The sequence below is a fragment of the Aphis gossypii genome, chromosome 3, assembly GCF_020184175.1.
Source record: "Aphis gossypii isolate Hap1 chromosome 3, ASM2018417v2, whole genome shotgun sequence".
Lineage (NCBI taxonomy): Eukaryota > Metazoa > Arthropoda > Insecta > Hemiptera > Aphididae > Aphis > Aphis gossypii.
The window spans coordinates 14,897,624-14,913,825 of record NC_065532.1 but is presented as its reverse complement, the minus strand read 5'-3'; the positions used below and the strand labels follow the sequence as shown (position 1 = coordinate 14,913,825).

Below are 16,202 nucleotides of genomic sequence, written 5' to 3'. Positions count from 1 at the left end.
TTTTGTTTGTATTATAATTAATATAATATTTTATTATTATAATTTTGTTTATAATTTTATATGTGAGTAAAAGTTAGAAAACTGAATTCAAAATTTCTCATAAGTTCCTATTATCAACATTAGAAAAAGTTTCAAAAATTAGAAAAAAATATTGTATGAAAATTTCTGCTCTGGTTAGGTTATCCGGTCATATAAAACGTACAAGTTACTTTATAAATACCTTATGCCACTCTATTAAGAGGTAGGTACAATCGACGGTCGCACTATTATACTCTAATATGTACGAAAGAGTGATTAAGTTTTGGGGGTTTTTTTTAAAAATTATTTTTGTTTCAAATAAATATTAAAACATATGTTTAGAGTATATTTTAAGTGACATTTTGTACATCTGAGCATGTGCTTAACCTGCTAACCGACGGTCGTACACGGAGCAGTCAGCGTTTCGAAGCCGGTCGCCGCGGCGCTTCCGTTACCCGCGTCTGCTGCAGCATCGGACGGAACCGCGCCACAGCCAGGTCGGCGTGCGCGCACTGTCCGCCCCGCAAGTACTCGGTGGCCGGCAATCGAGCCAGCAGCGTTTTGTGTTTCCGCCGTGGCCCGTCGTCCGAATGACAACCGGACGTCCGGGGACCACGGCGCCGCATATCTGTCACAATGCCGATCGATTGCATGTAATCGAACAGCGACAGCGTTTCCTGGACTTCGGCACGGCCACGCGCGGCCGACAGTTTCCCGCAGGCCGCAGCGTAATTGGCGGCCAAGTACAAGTAATATCGACCGTACGCGTGGTACACGGACCTCTGGCCATTGATCCCGTTGTGGTACTCGGTGTCCGGAGACAAGCCGTACAGGTGTCTCACGTTCTTAGCAATATACTAATATAGATAATAAAATAATAATTATACAGTTAGTATCAGTTGAGGTTTTTTAGATTTTTAGTTGTTTTTTTTTTTATTTATCTACCTGTGCATAACGTGAGGGATTTAAAAATATGTTACACGAGTACGACACAGAGCTTACTCGAAATAGTATATTTTTTTTTGTTTTTTGTTATACGAGTTTGTTCGAGTTACTAAAATGTAATAATTACATCATATAATTGTCTGCTGACGAATCGTAACAGCTCGTATTTATAACTAACCAAACCTATAAGCTTGTCGTATCCGGGCCCACAAAAACAGTGTCGGATGTGATGTGTAGCAGGTCCTTGCTAAAAAGAGGAGGGTGTCAACCCCTATTGTCTTTTTGCACCTAGGTCATTAAAAGCTATTGGTTATATCACATTAAAAGGAAATTTAAATTTTTATCTAATTAACTTTTTCAAAATATAATTTTTTATTTCATATACTATTTATAAAAAAGTATTATTTATTATATTTTTGTTTCGAATAATGAACATTTAACATTGAATATAACGTGTTCTTGGAGCAAATTTTTAATTCGTATTTCTTATTTGTGCGTAAGTCATTAGTACATACATATTTTGTCATTTTACATATAGGTAGGTTCCCATTAAAAGTTTTCAGTCCTAATTATCAAATTATAGGTAGGTAGTGAATGTATTTTAAAATTATAAAGTAGTTAAATTATGCGTTATTCGTCACACGGAAATCAATAAAATATTAGAATTTAAAGTTACTTAATGGGTAGCTCATTATTAATTTAAAAATCAAAATTAAAAAGTACCTATAGATGGGTACCTAGCACGTTAAATTGTGTGATTTAAAATTTAATGAAAAAATGATTAGGTAATTTAATAAGTAGCTAGTACTCGTATTTTGTTAGTTTATAAAAATTATTAGGTCCGTGGCAGTATAGGTACCTATATTAAATGTTAATTAGATTTTCTATTATCATGTAATAAAACCTTCTAAATGATATCAATTATTAGTTATTAAAAAATATTAAAGTAATGGTTATACTTATACTATAATATTATATAATTTATAAATATAACATTCTCAATTCTCATTAATCAATAAATATAAATTATAATATTAAGTATTAATATACCTATAATATGATCAAAAACAAATGTGCTCAATCAAACCCCTCTAAAAATACATTTCAGTTATGTTATGTTCATTAGGTTAATAATAAAAATAAAACGAATTAGCTGACTAACACGCCAATATATAGCAGTATCTCATATTCCCAAATTAAAATAATTATAATACAATAAAAGAAATAAAAAAACATAAAATTGTACACTTACAATATTTGGCAAAATCGCTGGTCAAATAAAAACACAAAATAATGAGATAAAAAACAAAATATAAATCTTTTGCAACAATTTTAAACATAAAAAATAACGGAAATAATAATAAACTGACTGAAAATCGGCCACTGTTGTTTAATAGATATCTCATGAAAAATTAACTACCAACAACATGTATTTCGTGTGGAGTGGTACTACCATCAGGACGACGAAACACATGATGACAGAATGCAGGTTTAACGAAAAAGATAGAAGAGTAAAACATACGTGGAAACCTTTATGAAATAATCGCCCCCAATTTGCTACGAAGTTTTCGCATTATTAATCCTCAAGGTAAAAAAATTGATTGGTCAATGGTCGTCAAATGTCCTACAATCAAAATTCAACCAGAAAAAGTCATCATATAGCTTATGGAAATCTCAAATCGAATTAGGAAAATATTTAATACAAATAAGTACCTATGTTATTAATTGTTTATTTATATTAATTTTTTAGCTGTAGCCTGTAAATCATAGTTCGTTCAAAATCTATTTAATATTTGTCGTTCCGTGAATATCTATGTATAAAATATCATAAGAATAGCTAATGACTTTTGTAGTTAAAACTTAAAATTAATTAATAATAGCACAAGAATTATTTTAGGTATAACTTATAAAAGCATTAACTTATGCTTTTGCTGAACCAGACGTTGAAATTAATCTGATTAGTTTATATAAGTTCATATTACCTATAGGTATAGCAATTGATTAATAAACAGTCGTAGTGCAAAGAAATGTTATCAATAATGGTTAAGAGTAGGATATTATTAAGTTCTTATCACTTTTAAAAGTAGCGTATCTAACGAGTAATCAATTCGACTAATGTCTTATACCAAAACCCAAAGAGTAACACTTGGTGTAGTGACTATATATATATAATAGTGGTATTTTAAAATTCAGCATCCGAGTATCAACCTGCAGTATCTGCTACCTAGTACCTACTCTAGAATCACAGTTGCTGTTATTTAATACCATAAATAGTTAATAGGTGATAAATTATTATAAATGCATGTAATGAAACGTTCATAAAAAATCATTTATGTTTTACAAAAATTAATTATGTTACTGCAATTTATAATAATTGATATTATATAATTATTAAATACGGTAGATATATAATTATTAATGAAATAAAATGTTTTAAATACATGCTTTAAAGTATTACGTGATTAAGTTTAAAGTTATACTGGATAAATTAGAGGATATAATAATATTGGAGGAATTATTTGGTCGAATTTCCTCAACACATAACACTTCAGAGAGTAACATACTAAGTTTGAGCGTAATATTTCCTTATTATCATATTATACCTATCATTATTATTATTATAACGTTGGGCACATATAGATATAATATTCACATATATTTTACTACACAATATAGTGGTTCATCAAAAAATGATTACTTGGTATAATATTTAGCGTATTTTTTTTACAAGGTTTTTTTAATTTTAAATTATTACAGTTTTTCACTCAAATATGTCATTTATTATCCATTTCAATTATGTATTTTCATACATTCACTGAAACGTGTTCACAATTTATTTACAAGTACATTATTAATAATGTTTTTAAAAGTGTTATACGCCCAATGATATTATTTACCACTTGAAATTGTATTAACTATGTATCTTGTTTCTACCTATGTAAATTGCATTGTCACAACAGCCATCAACCCCATTGACGTCATGAAATTGTTACTCGTCCACGAATAGAATATTATGTATCTTATATTCTTATAATGAGAATGAAAATAAGTATTGTTACCAAAGCATTATAATCGTTCTTATACAATGGTGATGGAAATGAAAATTAAACATTAAAAGACATAATATATTTTGATGTAGTCACCTTGTATTATTTTTACTTAGAATATTATGTATCTTATATTTTAATCTACACATAAATAATCAAAGCGTGTTGCGTATATTATGATTCATATAATAATATGAATCATAGTGAGAGTGTATATTGTTGGTCAATTAATCTTACTGTGAATTATTATACATGACGCATTTTATTATTGGTAATTCGATTGTTTATACAAAACGGATGAATCTTATATATTCAAAGGATTGATTTATGTATTATTATAAATATTTTGTTTTTGTTTTTTTCAAATATAAATAATACTACATCCTAGAGAATCTCACAATATAAATTATAAACTAACAATTGTGTAGCCTACTTTTAATAAGTACCTATTGAATTAGAACATTAGAAAATATTAATATTGTTAAATTATCTAGGAACTAATGCGTGTTTATAAAAACCATAGAATATTTTAGTGAATTATATTATGAATATACAGCATTTTAAATTTATTATTAGCAATTTAAATTAGCAAATACTTTCTTACTCTTGAGTCATGACTATTCAATGTAATAAATTAATAGGTACATCTTTAAAATATTACAATATGATTAATTTTAACCATAGACGGCTTGGTAAATAATTTTTTTATTATTTTAAAACATCATTAAAATAGTTAGAATTTTGCAATTTGTTATTTTTGAGTAATTCAATAGAAGGTAAAATAATTATGAATAGTAATTACGGTTTACAAGTAAGAGTATATAGAAAGGTATCAATCGTGTATAAATATATAAGTACCTACCTATATAATTATTTACTAATAATTATAGCTGCTATCCATATTCAACTTGGCTTAAACTAAGTTGAATTGATAATTTCTATGCTTTAGTCCATCCATCGTAATAATACACTACTACAGTAGTACCTATCTAAATACATTATAGTAGCTATTTGGATATACAATTTTAATGCAAAATCCGATTATATTCTCAAGTAAAAATTAATGAAATATATTATAGAATATTGAATAATTATATAATTATATACACAATAAAAAAAAAATGTTACAAATATTTAACCTATATTTTTATTATAATTTACACCTGTCTAAATACATTTTTATAAAAAAAATTTTTTGTAAATTATAATCACCTTACCTTGATATGATCAAAGTCTGTAATATGCATAGAAGGCAGTGTTTGACAATTAATGAAAATTAATTTTTTACCATCAATATTGTTCTCCTTGAAAATTATCTGTAATTCAATCACAATGTTTAAAAAATAATTATTGATTTGATTTTAAAATTAGGTAAGTATTATGAATGTTTATAAAATATGTGAGTATATATAATAATAATAATAATAATAATAAGACAATAGCCAAAGAATCAAAGTAGATGCATATTATGTAGCATATTAGTCACTAATAAGTAATAAATAATAAAAATGTCTTAGCTAATAAGACTTAAATAGTAGACATGTATCATTCCGCACAATAACAAGTACCTACACAAAAATATAAGAAAAATCTTTTCATTTTAAAAATCAATAGTACCTAATAATAGTGATAAACTGATAATTATTAGCAATAACGTTTATACCTAGCATTATTCAGAAATTAAAAACAATGCAAATACTGTCGCAACATATTTTTGAAAATTTGAATATCTTAGTGATTATTACCATACATTTATATATTTTCCTTACCTAATGATGTACAATTTGGTCAAGGCCGTTGGATTAATATTTACTTTGTAATTTTTAAAGTAATTTTCCGAAGCAAATGAATCATTGGAAAACAATCGATTAGAATTTATTTTATTGAGAAAATCTTTAAATAGCTAATTAGTAAGTTCCAATTAACGAAGAATGTAAATAATTAACTGTTGAAGGTTGAATCCCTAGTTTCTACTTTCTAAATGGATTTAATGCTATATTTTGATAAAACATATGTCATATCAATAGAAAATTATTTTTATTTAAGTTAAGAATTAAAAATTTTTAAATACATTGTCGCAGTTACTCACTACGTACTGTGGCAATTTTAATCCATACTGTACCCAATCCATGACATTTGATACCGACCACGACCAACTGATCGGTTCTTTTAGTTTGTTGACGGCGTTTCCAGATATTTCAAATAATGAATCAGGAAAATAAATACTCCTACAGTAATACAAATTATTATATAACTACAAAAGATTTGTTCAATTATAGTTTGTAATCGATTTTTTTGTTTTCAGACGCTTTATTATCCAGTAGATATTATGTATACCTAATTATTCCTTATGGGATCTAATTAAGATAAATATCACACAACAATACAATTATAAATTAAAATACAAATCTAGTGGTTTGCTAAAATTAAGAATGTAATTGTTCATAGTGTTATATAAGTATAATATACCTTGTATAGTATATACCTACATACCTATTTACCTACGATGATGCACACAAATACAATTGCCACGATGTACAATTATATTCTTCAGTTAAATATTTTATTTTTCGTGAATAGCAGAATAGACAATTAATAATAATATATTGTTATAAAATTTAAAAGTATTAAATGTTTTAAAACTAATACATTTCGTATAGTCGTATAGATACCAAATAAAAAATAATAATGATATTTTATGGTTTAATTAAAAGTTAACTTTATTATGTGTATAAGAAACGAAGGCCACTAACTTTGATATATACATACATATAAAATGGTATTTTTTTTAATATTTATTTTAATTAAGAAACGATATTGTTAAATTTTAGAAACAGAAAAGGAAATAAATAATAATTTAGAACATTTCACAAAATCGATAAATATTCTTGAGATACTTTTATATTGATTAATTTAGTTAAAAGTCAATTTCAAAATAAATTAGTAAAAACTCATTAGTAAACAATTTTCTAAATTAAAATGTAGTGGACAATGGACATCCCAAGTGATATTTATTATGGATTATAAAATTAATTTACAAGTATTAAATTAATTTAAACGATTTAAAATCAAAAATAAATTATCAACCAAAGAACTTGACTTTTATGAGTAGGAAAAATTAATTTAAAACACTTACATTATATTATTGTAGTTTAAATAATTATAACAGGATTCAATTGTTATTTTTAAATTAACTAATAAATAATAAGTATAAATATAAATGTTAATTATTAAATAAATAATTATTTCAAAATTATATTGATTTAATTCTATTATTCTTACCATGGTAATGTATAGTCCTAATAAAAATCATAACTGACACTGTAACATAAGCTTAAGTTGTATGAATAAAGTTACACATGTAAAATTATTAAAATCATAGGAAATAGTATAACACTAAACAAGAAGCTTTATTAGAGAAAAAATTCAGTGACAACAACTTTAAGATAGGATAGTGTTCAAACTTTTAAATTATTAGTGGTTACAATTTAGTAGATGTGTGTAATTGTATGTGATTATAAATATCATCATTTATTAGGATTCATTTAAATTGATAAATGGTATGTTTTTATAGTAATTAACAGTTAACGTAAATGTTGTATGAAAAAATATTAATATCATATAATATTATATGAAACACTTTTGGAACTTAAAAATTTGTCATTATTGTATTATAATATGTTATAGGTTAACCATTAGGTGTACTTCCCGATAATTTTAAATAATAAACCAGTGAATGTATATAGGTAGACCGAAATTATAGAGGTCACTATTACACATGTTCTACCCAACACTCAAGAGGTAATCGAAAATACTTAAGTCTAAGACACAATTTACTGGATTATTACTAGAGAATAAAGATAGGATGTTTATGACCTTAAAAACACACAAAAATGTCCTAAAAAAAAGGCGAAAATGCTATAAAAATTTAAACAATTACCAAAAAAATCTACTTAAATAAGTGAAAAAATTTAATTAAAAAAATAATAATTATTAATACATATTATAATGAATGATAATGAGTGCCGGAGTAATTTAAAATATGAATTATAAAATTTCAATAGACAATAACTAGTTAACATTTAAATTTTAAGTTAAATTTACAGTAAAAAAATTATTTCTGAATAAAAATAAAAATTTGGTTATTTTGCTTACCTATCTTCCGTTACACTGAGCAGTTAAAATGTGACTGATATATTTTTTAAACAAAAGATAACGACGATTGTCAGTTAATAAAGGTTAAAATCTTATCGGCACGCGATAAATTTAATCAAAACAAAAAAAAACCCAATAATAATAATAATAAAATTATTTGTTTAAATAAACAAATTTTCTTAAAAATTTAAATTACGAGAATAATGCCCACCACACTGAATAAAACTACAAAAAATAAACTAAAATATGAAAAAATGTAAAAAGATGCATTTAAAGCTAAAAAATACTTAGATATTTATTATTAATTATGCTAAACAGATCTCAAAGCATTAACATTACTCTACTTTAAAATATCTTGTATAAACTATATTTATTATATATTTTAATATTGTACTAAATTCGGCACGTTCCGTATTGTTATATAAAATAAAATAAAATAAAATATATTAAATATATTAAACTAAAATCATATTTATCTGTCAAACAGGATTTATCGTGTAGAAAACATATCAGTTTTAAAATTTAAAAAAGATGCGTGTCACGTGCTCGCATCACATTTAACCCGTTAAGAGATCTGATGAGTGATGTTGTGATGATATTTTAAGTCAATGTCAGGTCATTCCAAATAGTTGTAAGTAATACATGAAATTACAACTTCATGTACGACCATTGGTAATAATTGTAAGTATATTATGTATTGCAATAACGATTCATCGAATTGACAATTTTCAATAATGATTTGGAAAGTTTTGAAATTGGAAGTTTGCTGATGTATTATTCAATTTAGAAAACTATTTGTCGACAAAATAAAATGGATATTCGGTTTATAAGTCATAACAGCATTTTCAAAGTATAGTTGAAAGTAATAATTCAATCACTTATTCGTGTTAAACAACATTTTTGTTTTCTGTTGATTAATGATTAATGTATACTATGGATTATATTTTTTATATACGACACTGAAATACAGAGAAATCCACATGCTAACAGTTCATAAGTATTCTGAATTTTGCATTAAAATTTCATAAACCTTAAAATAATCACAGTGCACCAACCACAAACATACACACTTATGCGATGATGTATCTTATTTTCTGTGGCACCCCAAAGACTTTCATTTGTCCAATTATACTTATAGATTTTTAAATAACATGATTTATTATTACTGTATTTTTTATGTATTATATATCAACAAAACTGAATTATATCATGCACATTTAATGACTAGAAACATATATATTTACCGAGGAAGATACGTCAGCATGTATAACCTTGCAAGCAACAGCATATCAATCCGACATAAAAAAGCTTTCAAACAAAATGAAGAAACAGGTTTCTAACAAACAATAAAAGTCGATTTTTTAAATATTTTTTTACATTATTTATATTTTTACATAATTTTCAACATAATTATCAATAATTTTTCATTTATATTTCGTAAAAACTCTTTGTTTATAAAAATAATTAGAGGCATACTGACAAAGCTGAATTTTTTTTTTTTGAACTGTGTCATACAGTGGCTAGTTCGTCAAATCCTATCTTAAAGGATTCGAAGGTGTATATTATAAATAAGATTTGTGTTGAAAATTTTAACTTAAAACCTAACAACATGAACACATCTTTTTTTTTGTTCTAAAGCATTAACGGACTTTCACTGAGAATAGAATATCTCAACAACTCAGGGAAAATAGTAAACGTGTTAAAATCCTAAACGCGACTGATTATCAGCTTGCGCGTGATCAATATGCTTGGAAAATGAGAAACAATATAATACCTATATAATATAATATATATTATATGTATATACCTACAACATAACACCACAAACACGAACATCAATAAACAATTGCTTTCGAAACTTGCAAAAACGCGTTGCGCCTTGCCCAATAATCAACACAATATAATAACGATGAGATCGGTTGGTCTCCGAGTAATTTTTATTTTATTCATTCATTTACTTATTTTTTTTTTTTTCACAAATAATTGACCGGCAACATCCCGACCGTCGTCGTAGTAGCTGCAGGTGTATAATGTGTTCACAAACAATCCGGTTGATATGCTCCAGAGTTGCCCAACCACGGAGATCTGAAATCGTTTTACACCACACTGTTTGCGTAGGTACTATCACCAGACCGTGAATATTCGCGCAATATCCCATCAGCTTGCTTGCTGCTTCGCACTATACTATTTTTTTTTTCCCACCACCGTTTCCTACTGTGGTATATCGTATGCCTACTGCGATAATATTATAATAATAACATATCGGTTGTATTTAGACGAAATCGTCATTTCGTAACAATGAACGAGAAACAATACAAACTGTAATTCATATATTATTGCTGTTGCTGTTGCAGTGTAATGTATAGGTAATCATAATAAGAAGCATTAAGACGTGTTAATATATTATGGTTGGTAATGAGTAAAATAACATCGCCGTGTCTATAAACCAGTAAAAGGATTATGTACTTAATGTTACATATTAATACTATGCGTACATATGATTTCGCACAGTCTATATATAGGTATTATAATATAATACGATACTCAAGTCCCAAGGCTGGTTGTTACCTAAATTATTTAAATCGGTATAGGTTAATATATGAAAACGTAAGTTAAACTTAAAGTTAAAATTTACCTTTCTTTCTATTTATCATTATTTTTCATTTATTAAAAATAAATGTTGATAATTAAATTTCTAATGATACCTTTACTTCCTCTAATAATCCTAACAGATTGACATTATTAGTTTAAATTTTGATGTACAATCGGGTTGGCTTAGTATTACTTTTTTGCCTCACGAGACTTATAATAAAATATAAATAACGTACTTTACTAGGTTTATGATGAAATATGATCTTTGAGTTTCATATTTATGTGAACATTTAACTAATTTAAAAAGATTACCATTGAGTATATTATAATATATACGTATTATATCAATAACAATACCTATTCTACATTTTAATCGTGGGCACGCCTCTATACAGTTGTTGGAGGGTATGTATGAGTACGAGGACAATAATATGATGCGTCACCCTGTATGTAATACATAATTATGGTTTTATAAATATTTTAATTTTCAAGTACAAATCACATAAAATTCCTTGCTATTTTTCATATCTATGTAAGTCAATATTGTGCAAAATGTTCAATAAACGTGCAGTACTTCTATTGGGGAAAATTAGCAGGAAATGTAAAAGTATAAAAAAAATATGCTTTCCTGAATATTTAAATGTCTTTTTGACTAGAGTATAATAAGTTGGGGTACGTATAAAAATTTTTCAAAAGAAGAGGGATTTCTGCCCCTCCACTTGCGTACCTTTTCAAATCAAGAGCTGAGTACGTGGGATTGTGGGAATAAAAATTCCATTTTTGGATCTAAGAGTTTCATTTTCCATACCCGGGTCAAAGCATACAAGATTTGCATGATAACACGCAACTTTGATACTAAGTTGATACTATTGTTTATTTTATTAACTGAAGTTAATACATTTTGTAGGAGATTGATTTATTGGTGTGAATTTTTTTATAAAACCACAAATTAATTTTGCGAGTTTTAGTTTAAAATCGGTTTTTATAACATTTTATTAGATATTTATATAATATTTGGTTATAAATAATAATAACAATTATAATTATTATTAAAAATCTGATACTTTTGTGAATCATTTTTTTCTTTACCAAAAATCGGCATAGTGAAATATTTTTGTCATTAAAAATATTGTGAAATAAATTTACGAAAAAGCGTGATTTTTTCACTTTTTAATATACTCTTAAGTATCATAAATGTCAAACTCGTGCAGCATAAAAGTTTTAAATGATGATGATTTTAAAAATTTTTAACTCTATGCGAAAATTATTTGACTTGACACTTGATTGTATGAATTATTGTTTTAGTAGATTGGCTGTTACGTAAATAATATGCAATAGATATTATATTGATTGTTACATATAAATTGTTGCAACTATTATATTGACTTAAATATAATATAAAGATATTTTATGATTTTTTTAAAGCCAAACACACATTTGTGCAGTGCAAGCTACATAAAAGTTATATGGTACGTCATGCCAATATATAAATATTCGTATAATTGTCTTCCATACCAGTTATTATGTGTTATTATTATATTTTATATATTGTATAATACACAGTATATTAATTATATATAAGTACTCGAGCATTTTACACACTTTAAGTAAGAAGAATATAATCATTATTGCTTATACATAGGGTTTGTCAATGATCGGTATTCAATAGGTTACTGAACACTGACTACTGGACTATAGGTAATGACCCGAATGTTAAGCGAAAGGTTTATTACTGTATATACAGCGTGATCCGTTTCTTTTTTCCCTTTTATAATGAATTTATTCAAATTCTGGGACTTTGCTGTGACAATGTATATATATAATATAATGAGTTTCATAGTAAATTGTTAAATAGATTATTTTTTTTTTAACTTTGGTTTATCTAAATTAAAATTCGAACGAATAATTTTCAAGTTATTAAAATGTATATATTAATAGGAAATTAAAATGATTTTACTGATCTATAAAATATTATTAGAGCAGTGTTAATTACTATAATTTTCAAGGATTCTTTCATGAGATTTATCTTCTAAATGAGGATGACTAGGCTTGGTGAATCACATTGTATACTGCTTCATAGTATCTACGAATAAAGCATAAAGATTATCGAAATTGAGGCGAGTTATAATAATTTTACTTTTCAACCCAATGTGAATGTTTTATTCTTTGATTAAATGCAGACAGCGTTTTTTACAACACTCTCCGGCAAATCAAAGTGTTACTGGTTGAGGAAAGTAAAAACGTAATCCACTGCATAATACTTAACTCAACTATAGATTATTACTACGTTGTCTGTAGTTTTTGAATAGTGTTCTTGGCTACACTACAAGATGGTTTAAGTTAGGACGTCGGTAGCGTTTAAAATTCATCAAGTTCCGATCAGCAAATTGGTACAATTAAAATAAAATAATATTCTTTAGATAACTATATAATATTATATTTAAATACTGTTCTTATGAAACGCAGTACACATTATAATATATTATAATGTCATACTCATTTATTGCATAAAAATTTTAGCCCGATTGGTTTCAGTTATCTTTCGGTTTTCGATTTTCGCCTATTCGTCGCCGGACGATAGATTAAGTCACCATCGACCCCGCGGCCGCCCTCACGTGTTTGAACGTCGTTTTCGGGTCACCGAGGTCGAACACGAGTACATATTATGACGATGCTATATTGACGAGCTATTATTGCCGTTAAAATAATTATTCATCACTCGCTTGTTAAGATATTGATGGTGATTGACATTGTCTGCACACATTATACGTAAGTATATGGTACCTACCTAAAACAAAACTTATGTTGTAAAATTACTTATACAAACGAGCCACGAGCGGTGTTTTCGTTAATCATAATGTCTCGTGTACCTAACACGCCGTTTGGTTTTGATTTGTTTCATAGTTGTATTATATACGCCTTTCAATTATCGAATATTTTCCTAGAGTCAGTCGTATTACGTGAATGTGGTCGTGGAGCTGTTATTGTCTGCTGTTAGGTTACAAATTATCAAGACCTTAGACATTCCTCGGTAAATTTATTACGATTGGTGATATATACGATATAGTTATGTATGTCTGATGACAATAGGTAAGAGTATATATGTATCATGTATGATGATAAATACACCTCCTTATGTAACAATGTTTGTTGTGGTTGCAAGTGTTATACTTCAAGTATTTGTTGGCCCTAATATTAACCTATCCTGCCCATAAGCACAGTAATAAGTTTAAACCATCAAAATTTTTAGGAAGTAAAAGTATTTTATTAATTGTTCGAAATAAGTTAGCTAATATTTTATAAGTACATTTATATCACATATATATGTAATTATTACTCTGTATACGAAAACAAATGATCATTAGATACTTATATAAATGTGAGAAAGATAGAAACTGAATAATTTGTTTTTGATTTCATTATGTGAAACAATTCACAAGAATGGTATACATATAATAAGTAATCTTGTAAATAATTTTCTCATATCTACAGATATTAACGCCTACTTCTCATAGTTTAGGTATTTAATTCGCTAATTATTATTATATTTTTTATGTCAAAATAATGTGCTCTTTATTTATAAATAAATTTAAAAAAAAATCATATTAATAAATAATACATTAGATATGCAATATTTTTTATATTTTTATTTAACAAAAATTTAAATTTATTTATTACTACATCGTAAAAACAATAATAAATCATTACATAAAGAAAAATATGATTATTTTAATGTTAAAGTTATATGCATGTTATATAATATTAAAACGTATTAAATCAAAAAAAAATCAGCACTGATGAAAGTTTAAAAGTACATTTCAATACGATTTAACTATTTTTGATTCTTTATAAAGTATTTAGTTAGTCTAGTTTAGAAATTAAGTGAAGACAATCAAACTTCGTTAAATATTTATAAAGTTATATAAATTATACTACACGATTTTGCTTTAATATCAAATATACACAGTACATACACACACACATATTATATATATATTTTCTATAATACCTAATGAAATTTTACAAAATATTTATACTTATTGGTTATTTTGTAGGAATTTAAGTCTATTGATTTTTTAAAAATATTTTTACCATACATTTTGATAAAAAAATCTTATTTCCTGTTAAAAGGTTTGACAGTTTAAAAATATAAACAGAAGCATAATACTATAATATTATATAGGTAATAGGTATAATATGTAAATAGTTGGTACCTATTCACAAAAGTAGATATAATATTTTTATTCGTTTTTTAGTAAATGATTTTCGTGAAGACCATACCATTATAATATTATGCACATTATATTTTACAATTATTTAAATTTGTCTGGTCATTCTTTCAGAAAAACCGGTGTGTAAAACTATTGTGGAGATGGACCGAAGAAAGAGTTCCGTATCTGAGAATACACACTATGGAACATAATATCGGCCTTTCACTTAAATGTCTCATTCCTTACATAATTATTATCGTTGCGGATAATCTTAACCTTTTCCCCATGACATCAAACAATGAATCGTAAAATAGCATTCTGACATTATTCACTTGTGTACAGGGTAATAATAATTATTTCTAATCACCAGTGCTGCGCGCGCAGTGGATGAAACACCATAATTTTTTTCCGGCCATCAATCAGCTGCCAGATTTTAAACTACTTCAAACACTTTGGCACCGGCTGACTGTACACAATATAATATCTTAGGGTGTTGAGAAATACCGTTCTTGGTGATTTGTCGAATATAATTTCATATACGTCTAGATGTTATAACTTATAGTAAGTTGAGTGGTTGACGATAAATGATGAAATATTTCTTGTTAATTTTACGTGCGTGTATGTTATATGTTCCAAAAAACACCTCAACTAAAGCGATAGATAATTATTTTTCCATTAAATCAGTTTAATGATTTGAGTATATGTTTTAAACTCACTCTTTTTAGAATAGCATGATATTGGATATTGAATACAAGTTTTATATTTTTTTTTATTCAGATATAATAGATTGTAGTGAATGGTTATGTGCGATCTCTATGAGGACTCCCTGCAATAGTCCTTAGATCGAGAATTCGTAGAAAAGATTAAAATTTTTATACATATTGTTCAAATATTGCAAAATATTTAGGTAACTTAAATTATAGTTTTTAATTATTTGAATCAAAAAAGCATATACATACAAAAATATTATGATGATGATTCTAATATATTATCGAAGTCAAATTCAAGTTACTTGATATCAGTCGTCAGTGTAAAAATTAGATTTTAAATTTATGTGAAATAAAACCTACTGCGTTGTTTGTATAAATTAACTTTTTTTGAAGAAATATTTCCTAGAGGAATATTTTTGAAATATGTATTTTTAATATCAGGTAACGTTCCTTGAGGAATATTCTTAGTGACACATCGTACAACATTCGGTAAGAGATAGGTATCAAGAATGGCATTTAAACAT

The 16,202-nt window shown here is 26.5% G+C and overlaps 1 protein-coding gene across 2 annotated transcripts; it reads right to left on the bottom strand.

The window, feature by feature from the left end:
- LOC114127845 (uncharacterized) lies at positions 1 to 7,311 on the bottom strand. 2 transcript variants are annotated; one of them, XM_050203495.1, is made up of 4 exons: positions 7,293 to 7,311; positions 6,100 to 6,238; positions 5,228 to 5,326; positions 1 to 875 (listed from the first exon to the last, which is right to left on the bottom strand). In XM_050203495.1, exons 2-4 carry the CDS (start codon positions 6,139 to 6,141, stop codon positions 435 to 437), a joined length of 582 nt encoding a protein of 193 aa, XP_050059452.1. In that variant the 5' UTR covers positions 6,142 to 6,238; positions 7,293 to 7,311; the 3' UTR covers positions 1 to 434. The 2 variants fall into 2 exon arrangements, with proteins under 2 accessions (XP_050059452.1, XP_027847982.1); XM_027992181.2 differs by lacking the exon at positions 7,293 to 7,311 and adding an exon at positions 7,147 to 7,258.
- Positions 7,312 to 16,202: the final 8,891 nt, after the last annotated feature.